Genomic DNA, 23,097 nt, shown 5'->3' with positions numbered 1-23,097 from the left:
AGAACTTTGTCAATGATGTTGGGATCAAATTCATCATTTGTGGCTATTGTTTTTGTATTATTAAGTTCCTGGTCAAAGTGTTCTTGAGACATGGGGGTAGAAAGGAGACAATGGAGCATGTGTTGGAATGCTGCATGTTTATAGGCTGTAGGATGTCGAGAGGCAGCCAGAAAAGAAATGGTGCAGATTAGCTTTCACAGGGAGAATGTCAAACAGGATAAGTAATATTTTGAAGGCAAAGGGTTTCTCTGTGCTTTTCTATTTCCTCCAGACAACAGGTAGTTGCTTGTTCTATGAAAAAAAAAACAACCCGTCATCACAAAAAGGGGGGTTTATAAGATTGTATTCTGAGAGTGTTAATCTTGCTACATCGGACAGACTGGGATGTCAATCTGTACCAGGCTGAAGAGTAAAAGAGTGCTGCATCATTATGCGGTCTTGCAACACGAATTCAGTCATCTTATACATCAAATTACCTACTATTGCTAGAAGTTGTTACTATAGAATTTATTAATTTTACTGTGATATGCAAACCTCTTTAATGAGTACTGACTGCAATTGAACCCACCCTATACATAAGCTACTGTAACACACAATATCATTCTTACCTGCTTCTGTATGTTGAGCAGTCATCTATTCTTACAATATTATGATAATTCTTGTTGCTCCAATAAAACTTACTTCTCCTTATTGACCATCTGCTCCACTTTATAACTTTGTCCTATTTGTCATCATTATTGACAGTTTTCACTGGTATTATGCACTGGTCATTCATACATGAAATAAAGGCAGAAAAACTACAACAACGCAACAGCATCTAGTATATATATAACAGTAATACTCATACAGTTTATACACGGTCCTGTCTGAAGAGAGCCAGTGTGACTTTTTCCATTAAAAATTTGTAGTCAGAATAAAGATGTAATGCTAGTCTGCACTGTGCCTCAGTTCTGAGATGGTAAAATTCCAAAGGCTGCAGCGGGAGTGAAAATGATTTTGTTTAGTTTTCAGTTGAGGTATGATTTGAACAAACTCCCACTGTAGCTGATCTGACACATGTTACTATTATTCTTCCCAACATGATTAAACCAGGTGCACAGATTACTGTAGAAGAGCGATAAGTTGGGTGATAGTTGGCCATGTTAAAAGGTAGTATAATGTGATGGAATATGTCGCAATGCACAGTAAGAATAACTGGACTTCAAATAACAAACAATTTGGTCAGTAGGTTCTAAGAAGAAAGGATGCAAACATGCATATGATAGCACACTGATAGCACATAATCATCACAGCACCAAACTTATGATTCCCAACAGAATTAGGTAGCTGAAACACATAATAAAATTGTACAGACGATCAGTGATATTCAAGGTACATATTCAACAAATAGATATCATTACTATTGTTCATAATTAAATTAAAGACAAAAATATGGCATTCTTACATTCATCTAGACAGGAGGAGGAGTGCGAAGTAAGTTGGACTCTAAGGAACTTCATTTGTTTCATGTAAAAGAAGAAGGAAATTAATCCATTGACTCTAATACATCAAGATCAAGGATATACATATGTCTCTGTGTAGTGCTTAATTTATTACATTAAGCAAATAATACTGGGTAATTAGTGGAAGGTGATTTGTAGTTTCACTGCAGCTCACTTAATTCTACAAATGGTGAAAATTACTGGAATATTGGCATTACTTCAGATTCTAGAGTGCACTTGCACAAAGCACAACTTCAAAATTTTGTGTAGACTTTAATATTTTATCATATTTAACTGATATGGTGTGCTAATGAAAATATTAGTTTTCAAATGCACCTCCAGTGTCTGGGGATATCGATAGCAACATGCAATGATGCTGAGACCTGCAAAGGGAGTTTAACCTCTGTATAGAGCAAAAACTACAGTGTGTTTAGTGTCATGACTAAATGTGGATGTGTCATTGCATTCCATTTGGTAAATAAAACTTCCAAGCAACTAATTGTGTCAACTACCTTGCTAGGACATCCTTACTACCTGACATGGAATATTTTTCAGTGGTGATCTCATGTACTCCATGAAACATCTGTATGAGCCATTGAATGAACCATCTTATCGCATATTAACAATGCAGTTATCTTTCATTGTCAATACAGCTCTACCAGCTACATGGAACAATGCATGTGAAGTGTACCAAAGGCACAACCATTGTGTGGAACACTGACCTGTAATAAAACACAGTGTACCTTAACTGTGTGTGGAATGTTACCAGTCAACATAGTGCCTGTTATGCCATGACAATGCCAGACAACAGGTAACTTGCTACTGGCTTTGAACAAGACTCTACAGTGAGTACACAACAGTGTGCACCAAATCAACAAGCAGAATTTGGTTCAGATGGTGACCAGTAATGCAAGCCGTCGCATTACAGTATTGAACAGTTGCCTGCCTGCCCACTCCTACTGACACAGTTAGATACCATAACAAACTGGATGACCTGTTTCTTTCTGGACCGGACCTCAGCAAATTCTCTCCTCACCAATTCTGGACTGGCCAGACATAACATGGCACAGACTCTATTTACTTCCCCAACTCAACTCAACTCACAACTGAAACTGCCTCCATTCAGACCCAATCAGCCGGCACTAAGGTTTGCCACTGTGTAGTGCACATTTACTTCAGTGAGTTTCTTAAAAAATGACACCATTTTTCATTAACCCTTTTTGTCATCTGGCTGAAAATTCCAAATTAATCAGTGATGTCATCATAGTGCACAACAAGTATGACCCAGCCAAATCTGCACTGCTACAACAGTTGTCTCACACAACTCAACAACAATTAAAACATGCCATTTATGATGAACATTTGGATGATAAAATCCCATCCCAGCTTTGTTGACAACTCCTGCACTGGAAATTAGCCTCATGCCATCCTTAGGACACACTAAATCGTTGAACTTCTGCCCCAACAACTATTAGCAAAGATATCACAAGAGGCTCAACCACTGGAAAAAACTAGCTCTTCTGAACTGAATTGTTATTGTGGTACAACACAGGCAATATACGAGGTGTGTTTTTTAAGTACTGTTTTGAAATTAAAAGAAGACGTGCTAAGATCATCATCATCATCATCATCATCACCATTTAAGACTGATTATGCCTTTCAGCGTTCAGTCTGGAGCATAGTCCCCCTTATAAAATTCCTCCATGATCCCCTATTCAGTGCTAACATTGGTGCCTCTTCTGATGTTAAACCTATTACTTCAAAATCATGCTTAACCGAATCCAGGTACCTTCTCCTTGGTCTGCCCCAACTCCTCCTACCCTCTACTGCTGAACCCATGAGTCTCTTGGGTAACCTTGCTTCTCCCATGCGTGTAACATGACCCCACCATCTAAGCCTGTTCACCCTGACTGCTACATCTATAGAGTTCATTCCCAGTTTTTCTTTGATTTCCTCATTGTGCACACCCTCCTGCCATTGTTCCCATCTACTAGTACCTGCAATCATCCTAGCTACTTTCATATCCATAACCTCAACCTTGTTGATAAGGTAACCTGAATCCACCCAGCTTTCGCTCCCATACAACAAAGTTGGTCGAAAGATTGAACGGTGCACAGATAACTTAGTCTTGGTACTGACTTCCTTCTTGCAGAAGAGAGTAGATCGTAGCTGAGCGCTCACTGCATTAGCTTTGCTACACCTCGCTTTCAGTTCTTTCACTATGTTGCCAACCTGTGAGAATATGCATCCTAGGTACTTGAAACCGTCCACCTGTTCTAACTTTGTTCCTCCTATTTGGCACTCAATCTGTTTATATTTCTTTCCCACTGACATTACTTTCATTTTGGAGAAGCTAATCTTCATATCATAGTCCTTACATTTCTGATCTAGCTCTGAAATATTACTTTGCAAACTTTCAATCGAATCTGCCATCACAACTAAGTCATCCGCATATGCAAGACTGCTTATCTTGTGTTCACATATCTTAATCTCTTACCATTCCATCACTCATAATGTTTTCTCTGTAAACTGCACAGATCTCACAATGAATATCGATCGCTTTTAGGCCTTTAGCACAAAGAAATCTTCTAACAGCCCATACTTCACAGTCGGCGGGACTCTCAATTATCAGAGGCATCTTAAACACTCAGTATACAATGTAAACAAGGAAAAATCAGACTGTAATGGCGTCAGTGTGTAGATTAAGATACAGGCTTTCATGTAAAAATAAAATTATTGAGATATCTTAGCACGTCTTTTTTAAATTTCAAAATGGTACATACTTAAAAAACATGTCTTGTATAAACTACAAAGGCACAGCACCATTGCAGAGCATACCATCCGGCTACTTGCTCCTCGCCCCAGACTGTCCTGAGTGGAGCCGAGGACACCCAACAGTGACATCAAAGATCAGGAGGCTGTGCATGGTACCACTTATGCAGCGGCCAACACTAACCCGATCGTCACCACCTTGAGATCGCTGCAAGTATCATGTCCAGTTTGGCAAACCCGTATGCAACTGCCACTCTCCCTGCAGATTCCTAGGCTTCAAATGTAAGCTGCCCACAATGCATCGGCCCAGACAGAGATGACACCCACTACGGGTGACTCAAGCACATGCCTCCCTGGCCAAACATAGCCAGTTCACAGTCCACAGACCCATCATACACATCCTACAACTGTCCCCCAACATCAATTCACAAGGGGCTTTTATGTCTTCATCGTTACAGAGCTAGTACTTGGAATCGACTTCCTCTATCACTTCTCCCTCTCACCCCACTCCTACACCACAGTACAGAACACTGCACCTCAGGGCTGTTTGCCCAGACAGTCACATCCCTCCACGATGCAGCACACTGTCCACCTGGACAGGATGTCGATGATCCTGCTTATGTTGACACACCTGAGGAGTGTACCATGATGACACAGGAACTATGCACAATACACTAGCTCTACAATGACTGCCACACAGCCTTTAACACACACTATGCTGAGAGCATGTCTCTTCTACAACGCATTGAGCAAAAATCAGATGCACTCGCACTAGCACCTCAAGGCCATTTTGCGGGCCTGCCACTTCAATGAATGCAAGGAAGCACAACGACCCTGCCCACATTGACTAACATAACCCACTGCCCATCCTCTCAGCTGTAGTATGGTCAATGACACTCAACACACAGAGAAACATTAACATTAGTACTGCACACTCTGTCTTGGACACAGACTCCACTTTCCTCTCTACGCTACCCACAACAAAAACACAAGCATGTGCTATACATAACGGCACAGTGCATTGAATTACAACAAGCAGCAGGCCGCCTGTACATCACAATGTGTGCCGCCTGGCCATAGCTAACACATGCTCTGCTAAGGCCACAACTGACAAAATCTTACAAACAGGCATTTTTCACACATCTGACAGCCCACCAATCAAATTAGTATTAAAAAAAAAAGACAGGTCTCTACACATCTGCGGTGACTGCAGGGTCCTCAGTACCCATACAGACCATGACAGCTACCCAGTACCTAACATACAAGACTTTACACACTTGCTAGCAGGCACAACAATTTTCAATGTAATTGACTGCAAAATTTTGAACTTTTACTGGCGACAACTGCGGCAAGCAGCAGCCATACAGCCACCTGTAACTGACGCACTATCATGTTCCAGTAAACACAGACAAAGGAAGATTGACTGGATCACCTAAATGAAGGACACATTCGAACACACTCAAATTGTCTCAAGCAAGCCATTACTCTAGCTCATCCAATTCCACACACTCAACTAACTGTCACCACAGATGCAAGCAACTCTATCATTGGTGTCATACTATAACGACTAGTCGCCAGAGGGGCACAACCCCTCCATTTCTTCTCAGGAAAACTTAACTTACACCTTCTCAATCAAAATGGTCAGCTTTTGACAGAGAACTCCTCACTGTTAATGAAGCCATCAAATGCTTCCATGAAGATATCAAAGGGAGCCATGCTGTAGTGTTTACAGACCACAAACCACTTATCGAGGTCTTATGGCACCTATCAAGAGATGTCAACCTCTGTCACTACCTATACCTGGACCTTCCTAGCCACTGATCAATGTAATGATGTGAGCATTGCAAAACTGATGCACAGCACTACTGGCCTATGTATTGAACAATGCACCATCCCGAGGACAAATACAACAATCCTCTGCAACATCTCCCTTAACAGTGCCACTAGTAATGCAATGAGAAATTTTTGATCAGCTACATGGTCTCTCCCACTCCTGCGTTCGATGCACAATTCATCTCATAATGGAATGGTTTGTGTGGCCAACATCAAGCATGACAGTACACCAGGGAACAGACATGCGTACCATGCCAATGCAGTGCAACCACAGATAGGTAAATCTGATATCCCTGAAGCTCGCTTCATCATATTCACATTGACCTTCTTAGGTCCCTCCCAGGACTGGAGGGGTTCAAATACCTCCTGTCGATGACAGACAGAGTCTCATGGTGGGTAGAAGCAGTACCACTCATAGACATCACAACAGAGACTACCGCTCTAGCCTTGTTGAGACTTGAGCTCACGATTTGACACACCAGATACGATTACCATGAACCAAAGCTATCAGTTTGAATCATTTCCCTGTGCAACCTCTGCAGTATCAAGAATAACTGTACCCACAGCATATCACCCTCAGAGCAACGGAAAAGTCAAATGGTGGCACCAGACTCTCAAAGCACCCCTTTAGGATCATGGCAGATAGTGAGCTGAAGCACTACCTTGGATACTAACCAACGTCGGAATAGCGTTCGTGGAAGACCTGCAGGTGTCCCTCGCTGAGATACTGAATGGCAAGTCAGTTGTTCTCCCTGCTAAGTTCGTCCCACCCACACGAGGCCATGAATAGAAAGATCAACCTGCCTTAGTGTAATGAGTGAAGGACCACATCTGTCAAACCCACATAGCACCTCCTGCTTCCTTCTCAACATCCACAGTCTTCGGACATAAAGCACTCCGAATTTGAACCCCATACTACGGGATGACACAGTCCAGCCAGCACCCTTGAAAGACTGACAGGACACCCATGTGTTCAACTTTCTGATTAATGACAAACTAACAATTTTCTTGATTAACCGCTTGAAATCAGCAAGGTTCTCAATGACAATATCGACCATGACAGCATGCACAATGATGACGCCTATCAGCCGCTACCTGATACACAGATGGTAAACCCGCAACACATCACATCCCATTGCCATTTGCCTAAGCCTTGGCGACTTCAGCCCAAATATCACTGTCAAGCTTCCTCATAACAATCTCTGCCTCACCGCCTGCAATGACAACAAACACCCATGTGACATCGCACACATTCAGTGCCTCAACCGCACATACCCTGTCCCTGGTGACATCCACTACACTTCCACATCATCTCTCTTTCAACAGATGGCTTTCTCACCGTCACCTGCATGAGAGTCCTCTCACAACTGCCGCATACACCACTGCCCCATGACGAGAGAGATTCTGCTGCAGCGCAGATGACCACTTAGGCATCTCCCACTCCGCCATCTGATGTGCGACCTGTATCTAGGTATGGGCACACCAGGCACCTGCCGTGTCCTTCCTTATCAGCCTACAGCATTAGCATCACACACAACTCCGAAAAACGATTCAGCTGTGCCCTGTAGTGCACTCAGCCATGACACAGCTAGTCACACACACACCTGTGTACCCCATGTTACCCATACAACAGTGCAGCAGACATTTCCCCTTCAGCACACCCCTCTAGAAGGGACATTCTGTGGGGATGTCAGAAACATGCATTGCTCGGGAGCATAGAGAGATTTATTTTTTGACACTCTAAGGGTTCAAAGCATTCTGTACCATGACTGAATGTGGATGTGTCACTGTATTGCACTTCGTAAATAAAGTTTTCATGCTACTAATCATGTCGACTACATTATTAGGATGTTCCTTACTACCTGGCAAGGAAATGTTCTTCAAGTACATTTTAAATAGAATCCAAAATGACCACAAAAGAACACTGAAACTGTAGTTTTGAGGACATCATATAAATATTGGAGAGATGACAGGTAATCGCCAGATGTCAAGTAAACTCATGGTCAGAAAAAACTGAACATCTCGAACAACTACAGATGGGATGTTAATATTCACAGGACACATACATTTAGTATTTCTGCAGAACTGATTAGCATTTGAACCATGTCGGCCAGCGGATTCAGGGTCAACATCGATATCGTGGTGCAACACCCCCTACCGATAAAATGTGCCTGCGGCTCTCGTTATTGCTATAACCCGTAGGTAATGGATCAGTGTGACTTGAGCACATGTGCAAGGTGCTCAGCAGATGTATGCATGAACTGTGGCTCTGGCATAACAGTTGAACAGTATTAACACATCGTACACTTTCAGGGGTGCCTGATTGTCGCCATTTATCACAGCATGGGTTACGTGCACATTGCCCACTTCTCCATCTGCCTTTGACGAATGTGTAGAAACGTGTTAGATGGCAATGGCGTATGGAACAATGTCACTAGGAAAAGAAATGGCATTGGGTAGTGTTTTCAGATGAATACAGGTTCTGTTTGTTTGAAAATGATGGCTACTTTTCGATTTGCCACAGACATGGGGAGCAACATCACATGATTACTTTCACATAGGATATACAGCACCAAATCGAGGCCTTATGATGTGGGGTGCTATTGGGTACAACAACAAATCACAGTTGGTGCATGTCCAGAGCACAGACTTGTGTGACCGACATGAATGACATCCTGTAACTCGTAGCCATACCCTCTCTGCACAATACTCCAGGTGCCATTTTTCACCAAGACAATGGACGGCCACATGTTGCTGCGTGAACATGTGCCTTCTTGGTGTCACAGGATGTCAGCCTTTAGCCCTGGCCCACCAGATCACCACACTTGTCCCCAGTCGAAAATGTGTGGGCTATGATCAAACAACAGTTGCAGTGCTGTTACCCTATGCCAATCACCACAGAACTCTGGAACCAGTTGAATGCAGCATAGATGACTATATCAGAGGACGCCATTCACACCTTACATGCACCGATGCCATCATGCATGGAACAAGTTATCAAGGTTCATGGCAGACCCCATGCTTACTAGGCAATAGGACACATGGTGAACCAAGCTGGCTGAAACGCCAATCAATTCTGCAGAATATACTAATGTACATATCCTGCGAATATGAACGTCTTATCTTTAGTCGTTCAAGGTGTTCTGTTTTTTCTGAACATGAGTGTATCATAGTGTCGCCAATTGTTGAACCTGAGTAAGTACTGAATCTCTAATGTGTACGATTTTTTAACAGATGTCAATATATTGCTCAAAAAGTACTTCAAATTCACTTTGTAATCTGAAATTGGTCCAAGAATGGATTTTGTTTAAGAATACTACATTGTTTTATATGGTTTTGATGTCACTGTCCCCCTCCCCCCCCCCCCTTTCCCTGCACAAAATACTCAACGGGACAGTGCACTGAATTACAACAAGCAGCAGGCCGCCCATACATCACAATGTGAACCGCTTGGCCATAGCTAACACATGCTCTGCTAAGGCCACAACTAACAAAATATTACAAACAGGCATTTTTCACACATCTGACAGCCCATGGGGATCACCAATCAAATTACTACCAAAAAAGGACAGGTCTCTACACCTCTGCAGTGACCTCAATATCCATACAGACCATGACAGCTATCCAGTACCTTACATACGAGACTTTACACACTCGCTAGCAGGCACAACAATTTTCAATGTAACTGACTGCGAAATGGCTTACCTACGAGTTCCCATGCATAAAGATGACATTTCAAAAAATGCATTATAAGGCAGTTCAGCATCTCTGAATACATTTTCAAGTGGTGTGGGCTAAAAAATGTCACTCAAATGTGACAGTGCTTCATTGATGGGATTCTCTTCTGTTTAGATTATTGCCGCATCTGTCTAAGTATCACCTTCTCAGTTATGCCTGAAGACCATGATCAACAGTTCAAACATGATCCATTGCTCATAGAGATGGTGGTGTAGAGATCAATGTGGGAAACTCCCAATTACAGAGAAGTGAAGTTACCTTCACGTAGTTAGCACTGTTGGTACAGGCCGATGCCTGACTATCGACACCATAAGACAGCTTCCATTCCTTCATGCTCCGTCAGTTCCTGGAATTTTGAACTTTTACGGGTGACAGCTGCTGCAAGCAGCAGCCTTACAAGCACCTGAAACTGACGCAACTGCTGCAAGCAGCAGCATTACAAGCACCTGTGACTGACGCATTCGCATGTTCCAGTAAACACAGGCAAAGGAAGATTGACTGGAACACCAAAATGGAGGACACACTCAAACGCACTTAAATTGTCTCAAACAATCCATCACACTAGCTCATCCATTTCCAGACACTCAACTAACTGTCACCACACAATGACAATATTGACCATAACAGCAAGCACAATGACGACGACTATCAGTCATTACCTAATACACAGATGGTAAACCAGCAACACATCACATCCCATTGCCATTTGCCTAAGCCTTAGCGACTTCAGCCCAAATATCACTGTCAAGCTTCCTCATAACAATCTCTGCCTCACCGCCTGCAATGACAACAAACACCCATGTGACATTGCAAACATTCAGTGCCTCAACCGCACATACCCTGTCACTGGTGACATCCGCTACACTTCCACATCATCTCACTTTCAACAGATGGCTTTCTCACCGTCACCTGCATGAGGGTCCTCTCACAACTGCCACATACACCACTGCCCCACGACGAGAGAGATTTTGCTGCCGGGCAGATAACCACTTCGGCATCTCACCCTCCGTCATCTGATGTGCGATCTGTGTCTAGGTATGGGCACACCAGGCACTTGCCGCATCCTTCCTTATCAGCACTACAGCTTTAGCATCACACACGACTCCGAGAAATGATTCAGTTGTGCCCTGTAGTGCACTCAGCCATGACACAGCTGGTCACACACACCTGTGTACCCCGTGTTACCCATACAACAGTGCAGCAGACATTTCCCCTTCAGCACACCCCTCTAGAAGGGACATTCTGTGGGGATGTCAGAAACATGCATTGCTCGGGAGCATAGAGAGATTTATTTTTTGACACTCTAAGGGTTCAAAGCATTCTGTACCATGACTGAATGTGGATGTGTCACTGTATTGCACTTCGTAAATAAAGTTTTCATGCTACTAACCATGTCGACTACATTATTAGGATGTTCCTTACTACTTGGCAGGGTATAGTTCTTCAAGGGCATTTTAAACAGAATCCAAAACACTACATACAAACACTGAAATTGTAGTTCTGAGGACATCATATAAATATTGGAGAGATGACAGGTAATCGCTAGATATCAAGTACACTCATGCTCAGAAAAAACTGAATATCTCAAACGACTAGAGATAGGATGTTCATATTCACAGGACAGGTACATTACTATGTTCTGCAGAACTAATTAGCATTTGAACCATGTCAGCCAGTGGGTTCAGGGTCAACATCAATATCGTGGCGCAGCACCACCTACCTATAAAATATGCCTGCGGCTCTCGTTGCTATAACCCATAGGTAATGGATCAGTGTGAGCAGATGTGCATGGTTCCCAACAGATGTATGCGTGAACCGTACATCCAATCTGTGAGCTTGAAAGAAGGGGCATTACTAGCATGAGCGAATGTGCATCCATCCAGGAAATTACTGCTCGTGTGGAATGAAGCATTTCGGCAGTGCAACGGGTGCGTGCAGAATGGTTCATGGAAGGTAGTAGAACAAGATGAGATGGGTTAGGTCACACTACCCACACTGCTCTGAAGAAGATCAACACTTCCTCCAAACAGCATTGCTGGACAGATCTGCTTTCTCTTTGGCTCTAACATAACAGTTGAACAGTGTAACACATCATACACTTTCAGGGTGCCTGACTGTCCCCATTTATCACAGCAATGATTATGTGCACACTGTCCGCTTCTTCCCATACCTTTGACGAATGTGTAGAAACATGTTACATGGCAATGGTGTACGGAACAACATCACTGGGGACAGAAATGGCATCGGGTAGTGTCTTCAAATGAATCCAGGTTCTGTTTGCTTGAAAATGATGGCCGAATTATGTTTCCCCGCAGATATGGGGAGCAACATCACAGTGGCTGCTTTCACGTAGGATATACAGCACCAAATCACAATTGGTGCGTGTCCAGAGCACAGTGACCGGTTTGACCGATGTGAATGACATCCTATGACTCGCAGCCATACCCTCTCTGCACAATACTCCAGGTGCCATTTTTCACCAAGACAATGGACAGCCACATGTTCCTGCGTGAACTTGTGCCTTCTTGGTGTCACAGGATGTCAGCCTTTTGCCCTGGCCCACCAGATCACCACACTTGTCCCCAGTCAAAAATGTGTGGGCTATGATGAAACAACAGTTGCAGTGCTGTTACTCTATGCCAATCACCATAGGTGAACTCTGGAACCAAATTGAATGCAGCATGGATGACTATACCAGAGGACGCCATTCGCACCTTACATGCGTCGATGCCACCACGCATGGAACAAGGTATCAGGGGTCACAGCAGACCCTATACTTACTAGGGAACAGGACACATGGTGAACCAAGCTGATTGAAATGCCAATCATTTCTGCAGAATATACATATGTACATATCCTGTTAATATGAACATTCTCCTCCCCCCCTTGAACCATGGACCTTGCCGTTGGTGGGGAGGCTTGCGTGCCTCAGCGATACAGATGGCCATACCGTAGGTGCAACCACAACGGAGGGGTATCTGTTGAGAGGCCAGACAAACATGTGGTTCCTGAAGAGGGGCAGCAGCCTTTTCAGTAGTTGCAGGGGCAACAGTCTGGATAATTGACTGATCTGGCCTTGTAACATTAACCAAAACGGCCTTGCTGTGCTGGTACTGCGAACGGCTGAAAGCAAGGGGAAACTACAGCCGTAATTTTTCCCGAGGACATGCAGCTTTACTGTATGATTAAATGATGATGGCGTCCTCTTGGGTAAAATATTCCGGAGGTAAAATAGTCCCCCATTCGGATCTCCGGGCGGGGACTACTCAAGAGGACGTTGTTATCAGGAGAAAGAAAACTGGCATTCTACGGATCGGAGCGTGGAATGTCAGATCCCTTAATCGGGCAGGTAGGTTAGAAAATTTAAAAAGGGAAATGGATGGGTTAAAGTTAGATATAGTGGGAATTAGTGAAGTTCGGTGGCAGGAGGAACAAGACTTTTGGTCAGGTGATTACAGGGTTATAAATACAAAATCAATTAGGAGTAATGCAGGAGTAGGTTTAATAATGAATAAAAAAATAGGAGTGTGGGTTAGCTACTACAAACAGCATAGTGAACGCATTATTGTGGCCAAGATAGACACAAAGCCCATGCCTACTATAGTAGTACAAGTTTATATGCCAACTAGCCCTGCAGATGATGAAGAAATTGATGAAATGTATGACGAGATAAAAGAAATTATTCAGGTAGTGAAGGGAGACGAAAATTTAATAGTCATGGGTGACTGGAATTCGTCAGTAGGAAAAGGGAGAGAAGGAAACATAGTAGGTGAATATGGATTGGGGGGAAGAAATGAAAGAGGAAGCCGCCTTGTAGAATTTTGCACAGAGCACAACTTAATCATAGCTAACACTTGGTTCAAGAATCATGAAAGAAGGTTGTATACCTGGAAAAATCCTGGAGATACTAAAAGGTATCAGATAGATTACATAATGGTAAGACAGAGATTTAGGAACCAGGTTTTAAATTGTAAGACATTTCCAGGGGCAGATGTGGATTCTGACCACAATCTATTGGTTATGAACTGCAGATTGATACTGAAGAAACTGCAAAAAGGCGAGAATTTAAGGAGATGGGACCTGGATAAACTGAAAGAACCAGAGGTTGTAGAGAGTTTCAGGGAGAGCATAAGGGAACAATTGACAGGAATGGGGGAAAGAAATACAGCAGAAGAAGAATGGGTAGCTTTGAGGGATGAAGTAGTGAAGGCAGCAGAGGATCAAGTAGGTAAAAAGGCGAGGGCTAATAGAAGTCCTTGGGTAACAGAAGAAATATTGAATTTAATTGACAAAAGGAGAAAATATAAAAATGCAGTAAATGAAGCAGGCAAAAAGGAATACAAACGTCTCAAAAATGAGATTGACAGGAAGTGCAAAATGGCTAAGCAGGGATGGCTAGAGGACAAATGTAAGGATGTAGAGGCTTATCTCACTAGGGGTAAGATAGATACTGCCTACAGGAAAATTAAAGAGACCTTTGGAGAGAAGAGAACCACTTGTATGAATATCAAGATCTCAGATGGCAAACCAGTTCTAAGAAAAGAAGGGAAGGCAGAAAGGTGGAAGGAGTATATAGAGGGTTTATACAAGGGCGATGTACTTGAGGACAATATTATGGAAATGGAAGAGGATGTAGATGAAGAAGAAATGGGAGATAAGATACTGCGTGAAGAGTTTGACAGAGCACTGAAAGACCTGAGTCGAAACAAGGCCCCGGGAGTAGACAACATTCCATTAGAACTACTAATGGCCTTGGGAGAGCCAGTCATGACAAAACTCTACCATCTGGTGAGCAAGCTGTATGAGACAGGCGAAATACCCACAGACTTCAAGAAGAATATAATAATTCCAATCCCAAAGAAAGCAGGTGTTGACAGATGTGAAAATTACCGAACTATCAGTTTAATAAGTCACAGCTGCAAAGTACTAACGCGAATCCTTTACAGACGAATGGAAAAACTGGTAGAAGCGGACCTCGGGGAAGATCAGTTTGGATTCCGTAGAAAAGTTGGAACACGTGAGGCAATACTAACCTTACGACTTATCTTAGAAGAAAGATTAAGAAAAGGCAAACCTACGTTTCTAGCATTCGTAGAATTAGAGAAAGGTTTTGACAACGTTAACTGGAATACTCTCTTTCAAATTCTGAAGGTGGCAGGGGTAAAATACAGGGAGTGAAAGGCTATTTACAATTTGTACAGAAACCAGATGGCAGTTATAAGAGTCGAGGGGCATGAAAGGGAAGAAGTGGTTGGGAAAGGGGTGAGACAGGGTTGTAGCCTCTCCCCGATGTTATTCAATCTGTATATTGAGCAAGCAGTAAAGGAAACAAAAGAAAAATTCAGAGTAGGTATTAAAATTCATGGAGAAGAAGTACAAAATTTGAGGTTCGCCGATGACATTGTAATTCTGTCAGAGACAGCAAAGGACTTGGAAGAGCAGTTGAACGGAATGGACAGTGTCTTGAAAGGAGGATATAAGATGAACACCAACAAAAGCAAAACGAGGATAATGGAATGTAGTCAAATTAAATCGGGTGATGCTGAGGGGATTAGATTAGGAAATGAGGCACTTAAAGTAGTAAAGGAGTTTTGCTATTTAGGGAGTAAAATAACTGATGATGGTCGAAGTAGAGAGGATATAAAATGTAGACTAGCAATGGCTAGGAAAGCGTTTCTGAAGAAGAGAAATTTGTTAACATTGAGTATAGATTTAAGTGTCAGGAAGTCGTTTCTGAAAGTATTTGTATGGAGTGTAGCCATGTATGGAAGTGAAACATGGGCGATAACCAGTTTGGACAAGAAGAGAATAGAAGCTTTCGAAATGTGGTGCTACAGAAGAATGCTGAAGATAAGGTGGGTAGATCACGTAACTAATGAGGAGGTATTGAATAGGATTGGGGAGAAGAGAAGTTTGTGGCACAACTTGACTAGAAGAAGGGATCGGTTGGTAGGACATGTTTTGAGGCATCAAGGATCACAAATTTAGCATTGGAGGGCAGCGTGGAGGGTAAAAATCGTAGAGGGAGACCAAGACATCAATACACTAAGCAGATTCAGAAGGATGTAGGTTGCAGTAGGTACTGGGAGATGAAGAAGCTTGCACAGTATAGAGTAGCATGGAGAGCTGCATCAAACCAGTCTCAGGACTGAAGACCACAACAACAACAACATGAACATTCTATCTTTAGTCGTTTAAGGTGTTCTGTTTCTTCTGAACATGAGTGTACCACAGTGTTACCAACTGTTTCACCGATTTTTTAACAGAGCTCAATATACTGCTCAAAAAGTACTTCAAATTCAGTTTGTAATCCGAAATTGGTTCACGAATAGATTCCATTTAAGAATACTACTTTGTTTTACGTGGTTTTGATGTCACTGTGCTTTTTCTGCATAAAACCCATTTCCAAATCCGAAATTTATCAAGACACAAAGGAATGAATGACATTTAGCTGTGTAGTAGGCACTGATTTACACAAATGGGGAAAGCTGAAAATTTGTGCCGGACCGAGATTCAAAACCAGGTCTCCTGCTCAATTTTCCCCATTGGTATAAATCAATACCTAGTATGCAGCTAAATGTCATTCACTCATTTGTGTATTGATTTGTGATGTTTGTAGGATCAAAGTGATATCCATTCTTTCAGACATGTGTGAAAGGACAGACACTACATATAAAATTAAGCCAACGTTTATGCTTTGTCTTCTTCTTATTGGATTCTTGGCTCAATTCTAATGTCATAATATGAATGAGAACACCAGTGACTTTCTCAGCTGATGTCATATTGAAAAATTTGCAAGCACAATTTTGACAGGAGTGTCCAGAAAAAAGCAGCACAAAGTATCACTGTTGCAGCAGTCGTCAAGCCACTTGCTGGGGCATCACTTTAGTTTGACTGTGGAAACCCAGCTTTACTGCAACATTAAACATTTGAGCTTGCTGCTGCCACAGGAACTACAAAATCTATTGCTGTCACTGTTAATAAAGGTTAGCATGATGAAAACTAGTCAGAAAATATAACTTGTTGACATATTATGCTTCTACTTTTTGCTGCTGAACACTCGAGACATTCAGTGTGAATCTTGTGCTCTTCCGTACCAATACGTGATGCACTTAACTCACTTTTTTAATTTAAAAAGCTAAATATGTTGTAATGGTCAATGTATAATCAGAGATATGAAAGATCCAAAATGACCGTCAATGGCAAGTTGGCCACACTTTCTCTCTACAGAGCTCGGTGTGCACTGTTGCACCAGCACCCTGAGCTTACATGTTTTGAATTGCAGACTGGTAAATCTGTACACGTGTACCATATGGCAATAACGTGCAAAACTGATGGGATATGTCTGTTTTCTTGTGAATTTGCTGATTCAGATTAAAAAATCTCTAAGGGCTCAATGTTCCTATTGAGTTGGTGCCCAAGTTTGTAGCATTTTTTCCATATATTTAACAAACACAACAGGTACCCATAACAGAGACTTAGTCATCAATAATACATTCTCCTTCACTATTTACAACAGTCTGACAATTCTGGAGCAACTTTTTGATTTTGTCACTGTAGAAATCACATGGTTTTGAGGTGAAGAACTTGTCAAGTCATGTTCTGTGCGCATTTTCATCTAAAAAGGAAGTTCCTTGAAGGTTGTTCGTTCGAGAGTGGAAAAGATAAAAATCTGATGTAGAAAGACCAGGTGAATAAGGTGGGTGTGGAATGGCTTCCCACCCCAACCTCTGTATGTTTCTTGTCAGTATTGCAGAATGCGAATGGGCATTATCGTGGAATAGCACCACTTCAGTCTTCCTGGTTACTGTTCTTGGATTGTGTCTGCGAGACATCTCAGCCATTTACAATAAATGTCAGCTGTGATGATTACATCTCAAGGAAGCAATTTGTAGTATACCACCATCACTGTTCCACCAGATACATAACATTATCTTTTGTGGATGTGCACAAGTCTTTGTATGGGGACCTGCTGCTTTGTTTGGGCTCAACCATTGCTCCTCACCAGTAATAATGCAGTATATTAACGGTCGGTGTTGTTCACAAGCCAAGTGATTATGAGCAAGCAGAAATGCAATTTTGTGGTTTTGGCTCAGAGCATGCTGCACCTACACACCCAATTACTGAAGCTTCCCCATTGCATGCAAATGTTGCATGATGGCGGAATGACCACAGTTCATATTTGTCAGTTCTTGAGCACACATACAGGGATCATTCTGGATTAACACATTTAGATGATCTTCATCAAACTCGAATGTCATCAAACCCAAAGGTCCTCCTGAATGTGGAGTCACTAACGTCAAAACAATCCTCCTTAAAAAGAGAAAACCACATTTTTGCTGTGTTCTGCCCAATGGCACTACATCTATACATGGCGCAAATGTTTTGGCAGGCTCCACTGCTGTCATCCCTCTACTGAAAAATATGTCGGAAATGTTAAAGAGTTCTCCACTTGGCACTCCATTTTCTAGTGTCCACAGCTCCACTCACTCTCTCCAAATGAAAAAATGACAATATGTAAACTCAAACAGCAACAGTGAACTACAAATAAAAAATGATAATTGATAAATACACCCACATCAACCAGAATACCAACATGCAAAACAAAAAACCACGAACTTATGCAGCAACCTAATATTTATTAAATAACTGTTGTCCTCTTATGTAGCTATTAAGGAACTACGTTATTACTGTTCTGAATTTTGGGCTCAACCGTTCATTTTATGACACTTCTTTGCACAAGAAGATATTTAATCAAACTTACCTGTGTACAGCATTTTGCACATGGAGTGCGAAGTTGTTTTACGAGCTATCGTACTGGTTGTCTCTGCAACACTTATTAGAGCAGGATTACAATGACGAAAAAATCAGACATTGATGGGTTTGATTCTGGCTGGGAAGAAGGGATGAAGACAGGGGCATATATTCCCTATTAATAAAAGAATTGAGGCTGTTCTTGAGAATGGATGTGGCTCGTTTTGACAAGCTGCTGTCTACAAAGGACGGAATACACTCAAGTGACACAGTAATCAAGGAAGCAATATATCCTCCTCAAAAGTAAGAGTTAACTCAATGTTTATACATTTTGATAAGACTATCTCACTGATTACTGCCAGTTTCTTATTCCTAGCATGTTGAAATAAAACAAAAGATGTGATCAAATCAAAGGTGAACTTTTGTCAACCAAAGCACTATGTACACAAACAGAGAATCACAAATGTAGAGCTATACTGATATCATATATTTACTCAGAAATAAAATGATCACCGAGGTACCTTACTATGATACAGGACCACAGGGACACTTTTCCTCACACTAGGCTTGTTTGTGACATCCTGTTTGTACAACACAAAGCAATCATTACAAGAATGGCTGTGTTAGATCTATTTCATTCATGGTGGGTCATGATGTAATATCCCTTAAACGCAGAGGCTGGGCACACCTTCTACCATTCCGTCAACTTATCACGGTCAAAGTGGAAACTCACAAATTCATCACATTTAAAAAGTTATATATATATATATATATATATATATATATATATATATTTTTAAAAAAACCACACACTTTACGACATGACTTATTTACCAAAACACATTTCCCCTAAGAGAAATTTTAAAAAAATCACAACTGGTAGTAGGAAATTTTTTAATAAGTGGGGAACCAAACCACTACTTTTTAAAAAGTAAGGGTCAGGCACGCAAACTGCATGTCCATAATACACACTTTCTTGTCTACTGTGGTAAAATCTTTCTACATTACTTCATTGATGTTACTTGGCAAACATACTGCATCATGCGACATGTATTGGATAAAAAGCAACATAGAAAATGTTATTTATGCTGTATGCTACCATTGTACGCAATTGGTTTCTGCTTTTCTCATTTTTGTGGCAGCTTATTTAAACTACCAAGGCACATTCCTGTACATTTTAAGAAAGAGTGCTGATACAGACAGTGAACGGAAGACTTAAGAGTCTGCACTTCCATTCAGTACTAAAGGAGTGCAATAATATGATATTCTTCTTGCCAACAAAAATCTCATATTCTACACACAAGTGCTAGGTGCATCAAACCTAGGACTGGTTTTCCTACTATTTTAACATAAATGATAATCTCAAGTTTCAGTATCAAATAACTTGCCTGGGAAATATTTCACACACATGGTAAACCTTCATTTGAGAATTCAGCAATCCACAACCGTATGGCTTGATTTTCCAACTTTTCCTGTGGAATGTTGGTTTTTGCAAATACGTTAACTGTGCTTTTCCTGGAATTGTATTTGCCTTTTTTCATTCTTTTAGCACTGCTTAAGCTCTCAACACCTGATGACTGTGTTCAAAAGCATTGGCATTTTCTTGCTAGTGAACACAGTGCTTCTCGGTTTTAATGTATTTTTCAATACTCTCTTTCTTTTGTCACCCAATTTGACATTTGCAAAATCTACACAACATGTTTAGTATCAGTAGCATATAAACCCTGAATAATATATTTCTGAACCTTTCAGAGGTATTCACAGCCGTGCAACCCATATTTGACAACTCTGTGAAATACAGATAGTACAAACAAGGCAGGAGAAGAATAACCAAACTGAACTATCTGTATGGACACCTTGCTGGATGTCTCTTGCACATGCACATTTCTTCATTGCCATGTCCCATGGCTGAGTACTACATTGCCAAACATGGTGCTTATCTTGTAGAAACAATTCAGCCACACCCCATTGAATTTGCACCAAGCTTAACTTACGAGCACAATAACAAATCGTTGCATTTGTGCACAGGTATCATTCCTCCTCCTCCCCCCCCCCCCTCTGCACAAATTAAAGCTATAGAAACTATTTCTGAAAATAAAGTTAATCTGGATACTATTCGTGACCAAACAGCATTTATTACGTAATTTCACAAATTGTGCTGGAATTTGCTTTTATCATGATTTGTGAATTTTTCGGGTCCATACAATAAGACATACAATAGTAATTTTGAAGTCCCTGGCCCAGTTCTTCCAGTGCTGTTTTACATTGCTATTAGAACTCTACCCTGTGGCATTTATTCATGTCAGAAAGCTCTTTCCTATTTCCAATGATGAATTTGCACAAGAAAGCAAGTGACAATTTCCCCCTGTTGCCCGAAGGGATCTCTCAATTATGATACCAGTTTTTAAAAATTGTCATAAATACATTCCATTTCTCTTTATACTATTTACTGCACTTCATTAAGCAGACTGGTCACGTGAAAAGCAGTAACAATAAGTTTCTACAACCCATCAATGTGGTTGTAGAGATTGAGCACTAGCTTGGGTTGGGTGATAATTGAGTAGGAAATCAGACACCGCTTTCTGAAGGAACCATCATATTTCAAATTTAGGAACATCCCAGAAAATATAAATCCAGACTACTACTACATGATGATTTGAATCTAATTGCTTCCAAAGGTGAGTCCACTGTCTTAAAACAGTAATAGTTTGGTTGATATTTATTACTGTGCTCACATCAGTCCTAATTGTTAGTGACATTCTAAATATAAGCATTTGACTTGAGAGCCTGAAGGGAAATATTGGCACTAGCCATTTTTTCTTTATTTTTACTATGAAGTCTGACTGAAATAAACTCTGTAATTCAGAATATTTATGGGACATATAAACTTTATGTAGAGCCTGGTTACTATCTGATCTCAACCAAATGAGCAAACAGTTCATTCCATTTTACATGCACATCAGACAATGTACATTCACTGTGTTCAAAAATAATTTGCTGCAGAACAAAATTATAATAAAAATGCAATAGAGAGCCACATTTATTTATTTGATAAGGATCTATGATCCATCCTTGAGCTACATTCATGAAATATTCCACCTATTATTCATTTTAAATAAACAAAATTGAGTGGTCAGTGTAAGAATGTTCCAACTGCCGCCTATTCTGCATCAAATGAACTAGAATTAATAAAAAAAAGTCCATTTACCAAAATTCAAATAATTTATTTTTCTGCAGCTACATTCAGCAGCTATCTTTAAATTCTCTTTAAACAAAGCAACATTATAGAAACAATTTCATAGTGTCAAAAGCTCAAAGCAATAAACAAGTGTACACAAGCTACTCTGAAATAGTTGCAACACACACTTCAATTATCATCCACAGGAACTAGTAAATGGACATTTTAACAGCTGTACAAAATTATAAATTAATGATAATACTAACATAATTCCTCTGACAAGAACTTAAAAGTGAACTGAATGGCAACTCAAAATCAAAAGCTGGCATTCTGTGCAATATTCTACAAGTAACTATCATAACTGAGTTGTGTACCACATTTCTTTCCTATTTTTGGTGAATACTAAGGCTCTCTCTCTCTCTCTCTCTCTCTCTCTCTCTCTCTCTCTCTCTCTCTCACTCTTTCACTCTCTCTCCCTCCCTTTCTTTCTTTCAAACAACTACAATACATGGGCAAGATGACATAACACAAAACAAATCATATTCTACTGTATCAATTCCTTTTAGAAATAGAACACACGAAAGTCCACTTTATCATCACTATTTTTCATAAAATGGCATTCATTCTCTAACAGAAAATCTATTAAGAGTCAGTCAAAGCAAGAATGCTTCTAAGTCATGACATGTTCAACAAACACAGTGAGTTTATATTTCTAGCATTACACTTATCTGTATAAGTGAATATTAGTTCAATGCACATTAAAACATCATTGCAGCCTCACAAGTATTACTTTTAAAAGAGTGACAAATTTATGAATCCAGTGAAACAAACTACAGAAGCATCTCCTTTAGCATCATGTTACAACCATTATTACACATTTTGTAAAAATGTTACTATAAATATTTGGGAGCAATTTGCTATCCCACAGTCTGTTTCTTTCTTACATATCCTAATTTACAATACTTTTACACTGGGAGTCCTTAAACACAGAAAAATGTGCTTATGAACATTTAAAACTTTACAGCGAAAGAGTTCGAAGTCCAAGACATAAACAAACCATAAATTAAAGCAAATTTCAAATGGGAAATCAGAGATGGACTGACATGAAGCTTCAATCCCATGATTCAGAGGTACTGGCTTGGTTCATGTAACTCTCTAGCTCTCGGTCAAGGTGTGACTTTGTGTTTGCCATATATTGATCAAGTTGCATGTCAAGTTCTTCCTTTGAAGGCAGAGGTCTATTTTGCCGCCCACGACCTCCGCGACCCCTGCCACCACGGCCTCTTCCTCTTGCACCCCCTCGACCTCCACCACGACCTCCACGTCTGCATAGAAAAATTG

At 41.0% G+C, this 23,097-nt stretch overlaps 1 protein-coding gene across 4 annotated transcripts in view; it reads right to left on the bottom strand.

The window, feature by feature from the left end:
* Positions 1-21,781: 21,781 nt before the first annotated feature.
* The window catches only part of LOC124610194 (chromatin target of PRMT1 protein-like), a 55,674-nt gene continuing 54,358 nt past the window's right edge, over positions 21,782-23,097 (bottom strand). For all 4 annotated transcript variants that reach the window (XM_047140140.1, XM_047140141.1, XM_047140139.1 and 1 more), the window contains one exon: positions 21,782-23,081. In XM_047140140.1, coding sequence (XP_046996096.1) covers positions 22,868-23,081 — 214 coding nt within the window. In that variant the 3' untranslated portion in view covers positions 21,782-22,867. The remainder of the gene's footprint in view (positions 23,082-23,097) is intronic.

This window comes from Schistocerca americana, chromosome 1, assembly GCF_021461395.2.
Source record: "Schistocerca americana isolate TAMUIC-IGC-003095 chromosome 1, iqSchAmer2.1, whole genome shotgun sequence".
NCBI classification, from domain to species: Eukaryota; Metazoa; Arthropoda; class Insecta; order Orthoptera; family Acrididae; genus Schistocerca; species Schistocerca americana.
This window is presented reverse-complemented; position numbering and strand designations above follow the sequence as displayed.